Source organism: Nycticebus coucang, chromosome 2, assembly GCF_027406575.1.
Source record: "Nycticebus coucang isolate mNycCou1 chromosome 2, mNycCou1.pri, whole genome shotgun sequence".
NCBI classification, from domain to species: domain Eukaryota; kingdom Metazoa; phylum Chordata; class Mammalia; order Primates; family Lorisidae; genus Nycticebus; species Nycticebus coucang.
This window is the reverse complement of record NC_069781.1, coordinates 40,024,020-40,027,853: the sequence shown is the minus strand read 5'-3', so window position 1 is coordinate 40,027,853 and position 3,834 is coordinate 40,024,020. Positions and strand designations below refer to the sequence as shown.

The following is a 3,834-nucleotide window of genomic DNA, read 5'->3' as shown; positions in this document are numbered from 1 at the left end:
TTTGGAGACATTTTTGATCATCATAATTGGGATGGGGTGTTACTGGCATTTAGTGGGGCAGAGGCCATGGCTGCTGCTGTACATCTTACCACGCGCAGGGATTATCTGCCACACACAGAATTATCTGCTCCAAAATGTCAGTAGTGCTACGGTTAAGAAACCCCAGACTAGACAATTTGGCTTTGAGTGACTGAGACAGAATTCCAACCTGCTCAAGGCAGAAAAAAAAAGGTCTTTTGATGGTCATTAGAAGGATATTGTCATTCCTTTAATAATAACTTTTTTTAAAAAGGTAATATAAGAGCCAAGTGGAAACAAAAACCTCAGGATGAATATGCCTTGGTGACTAGTAAGTAATTCAACCTCCATCTACCTCTCCCCTCTCTTTGTCTTCCTTCTGTTCTCATTCTTTCAAGTGACCCAGGACTGGCTGCCCTGGGCTTAGGCTTTTATCCTCCCAGCTTCGCAACCCGATTGAAAAAGGTTGTTTTCTTTCCCAGATCCACTATCACAAATCCTAAGGAAGGATTCTGATACAATTCTAATACCTTATACAATCAGGTATTAGCCCTACTTGTGAATTCCTGTACAGAAACCAAGGAGAAAAAGGTTGCTGCTTATCTCTGAGAATATTTAGAAGTTAAGTATTTTTATTAATAAATGGTGAAGAGAACCTTTGATATAAATCATACAAGATGCACAGTGGAAACAGGTTAACTTTCACTTAAGCAACCAACACCAACTGATCAGAACCAAACAAATTAACCCTTTTATGACTGCTCTAAGAGAAAAGTATTGACAACTAAGAACAGAATGAGGGGGAAAAAGAAATGCAAAGTGAACTTAAGAGCAGCTTTACACCTACGACATTAGCAAAAACATTTAAAAGTGGTCAACTTGCAATGCTGCCGAAGGTATAGGAACATCAGTATACATATACACTGCTGTTGAAATATGAATTGCCCACCTCTGAAAAAGCAATTTGGGGTGTTGCTCTGAAAAGCTGAGGTAGAGATTGGACGTGCCTTCCAGTGGTTTTCAAATGCATGGACATTGCAAAAGAATCTCTCATGGTTTTTTTTTTTTTTTGTGGTTTTTGGTCAGGGCTGGGTTTGAACCCGCCACCTCCGGCATATGGGACCAGCGCCCTATTCCTTGGAGCCACAGGCGCTGCCCTCTCTCATGGTTTTTAAAATCTCATCCATCAGAGCACTTGAGGCTGCAGCTTGTGGCGTCTGCAGGTTAGAAGTTGAGTTTGGAGCGCCAGCCTGGACGATTGAGGTTGTTTGCAACGACCATCTGGGGAAGAAGGTCAGCGTTAAATGCAACACTGATGACACCACTGGGGACCTTAAGAAGCTGATTGCGGCCCAAACTGGCACCCGTTGGAACAAGATTGTCCTGAAGAAGTGGTACACGATTTTTAAGGACCAGGTGTCTCTAGGGGACTATGAAATCCATGATGGGATGAACTTGGAGCTTTATTACCAATAGAGCAGACTTCCTTTCCCCACTCTACCATTCTTTCCTCCTACACTGGTATGGAGGCTTGTTTTTAAAAACTCATGTTAGAAAGCAGTTGCCAACAGCCAGGAGGGAATATGCCCAAGTTTTATTGTGACTACTGTAATACATATGTCACCCAGGACTCTCCATCTGTGAGAAAGACACACTGCAGGGTGAGGAAGCACAGAGAGAATGTGAGGGAACTACCAGAGATGGATGGAGGAGCAGGCCCAGAGCCTGCCTGACAAAACAAGAAAAAATACCTCCTACTCCATTCTCTGCTCCTCCTCCTGCAGGGGTGATGATTCCACCTCCCCCCAATCTTCCAGATTCCCCCTCATCCTGGTATGATGCCAGCACCCCATATGTGGGGCCCTCCCATGATGTCGATGATGAGTCCTCCTCCTTCTGGGATGATGCCAGTGGGACCTGCTCCTGGAATGAGGCCACCCAGGGAAGGTCACGATGAGGCCTGGGCCCCCAATGATGAGACCTCCTACTGGTCCCATGTTGGTGCCCACTGGTCCTGGAATGACTTGACCAGACAAAAAAGGGTAGAGGGGAGTTTTCTTTATGTCAGTTTCATATTACTTGTTCTATTTCACCAGGAGATCGTGGTGCTGTGACTCTGGGTGTTTTCTTAATAGCATGGTAAGGAAGACTTGCTCCTCCTTCCTATCAAAGACAGAATAGTTTTGAAGGGAAGAAGTCAACCCAAAAAATTGGCAGTTTTCATTTGCATTGTGAAATGTGAAAATAAAACTGTTAAGTATTTTAGTTAAAAAATAAGATAAAATAAATACAATCTAAACTCACTTTAATGTGGAAGTCACCGGAAGTGAGGCTGTGCAAGTAGTGAAGCCCGCTGGGTGCTGTAGGCTGGTGAGCTGGTGGGGTGGCAGATGAGGAGGAAGACCCTGCTTTTGAGAAAGAAAATGAAGAAATTAGAAGAGGTGCAGAAGGTGGACAGGGTAAAAGACAGAGATTTTTTTCTGAAGAATTGAGATGTATGATGTATGGCTTTGGAGACGAAAAGAATCCTTATACTAAGTCAGTAGATCTTCTTGAAGAATATCTCCTCTTGAAGACTATCTACTGTGATAGAGTTCATTACTGAAATGACTCACAAGGCCTTTTCTATTGGCAGACGAGGTCGAGTATAAGTTGAGGATATCATCTTCTTGATTCAAAAGGACCCCAGGAAGTTTGCTAGGGTTAAAGACTTGTTCACTATGAATGAAGAATTGAAATGGGCTAGAAAAGCATTTGATGAAGCCAGCTATGGATCCTGACATCTTTTATAGTTTCTGAAACTCCATTATGTTCTAGAGAAACCATATGTAAGAATTGTTATATTTTCTACAGTAAGGTCCTGATATCTACCTATGTAAATGAAAGGTAGAGAAACTAAGTTTTCTGCCTTTATTTTCATGGCTTTGATTTTTATAGTGATATTGGATTAATTGCCTGCCTTTATATGACCAGACATGAATTACTATTGAGTTTTAATGATCACACATAAGTTAAAGCACCTTTCAAACCATGCAGTTCTTTCTGACTGTTAAGCAGGGATGAAATATTAATAGTGTTCATGTGTTAGGCATATTTGTGCCATTGTGAGCTATGCTATAGCGATTTAATATGTGAAATCTAAATGGCTTCTTTGAAAGCTGAAATATGTGCTTTATGTATTCTAAAGTTTTTATATGAAAATAGTCTGAGATTTTTTTTTTTTTTTTTGAGACAGAGTTTAACTCCGTCACCCTCCAAAAAGTGCCATAGCATCACAGCTCACAGCAACCTCCAGCTCTTGGGCTTGGGCAATTCTCTTGCCTCAGCCTCCCAGTTGCTGGGACAATAGGCGCCCACCACAACGCCCGGCTATTTTTTGTTGCAGTTTGGCTGGGGCCAGGTTTGAACCTGTTACCCTCAGTATATGGGGCTGGTGCCCTACTCACTGAGCCACAGGCACCACCCCTAGTCTGAAATTATTGTAGTGAACATTTTTTATGAAGGGATGATATAGGAAAAGACTGTTTTTTTGGTATTGATGTTTATCTGTTTTAAAGCTGATTTGTTTTTTTTGCAGTTTTTGGCTGGGTCGGGTTTGAACCTGCCACCTCTGGTATATGAGGCCGGCAACTTACTCCTTTGAGCCACAGGCGCTGCCCATGGCTGATTTCTTTTGATATTCTTTTCTTCCAATAGAATGATTTTACTTTCTTAGAGAAACAAAGTTTCATGTGAATCTTCCACATTGGAAAGCTTTTTTGATTTAAGACTTTTGGGGGGGTCATAATATACTATTTGTTAAGTTTGGGGAGAAGC

At 41.9% G+C, this 3,834-nt stretch overlaps 1 protein-coding gene and 1 pseudogene across 1 annotated transcript; both read left to right on the top strand.

Annotated features, from left to right (window-relative positions):
- Positions 1 to 1,182: 1,182 nt before the first annotated feature.
- LOC128596328 (ubiquitin-like protein 5) lies at positions 1,183 to 1,513 on the top strand. Its single transcript, XM_053606007.1, has one exon. It carries the CDS (start codon positions 1,183 to 1,185, stop codon positions 1,492 to 1,494), a length of 312 nt encoding a protein of 103 aa, XP_053461982.1. The 3' UTR covers positions 1,495 to 1,513.
- A 294-nt stretch (positions 1,514 to 1,807) lies between these two features.
- On the top strand, positions 1,808 to 2,798 carry LOC128596321 (transcription initiation factor TFIID subunit 13-like; annotated as a pseudogene).
- Positions 2,799 to 3,834: the final 1,036 nt, after the last annotated feature.

Excerpts from the sequence above, each read along its gene's own strand:
- LOC128596328 (XM_053606007.1), top strand. The coding sequence starts at position 1,183 with ATGGTTTTTAAAATCTCATCCATCAGAGCACTTGAGGCTGCAGCTTGT.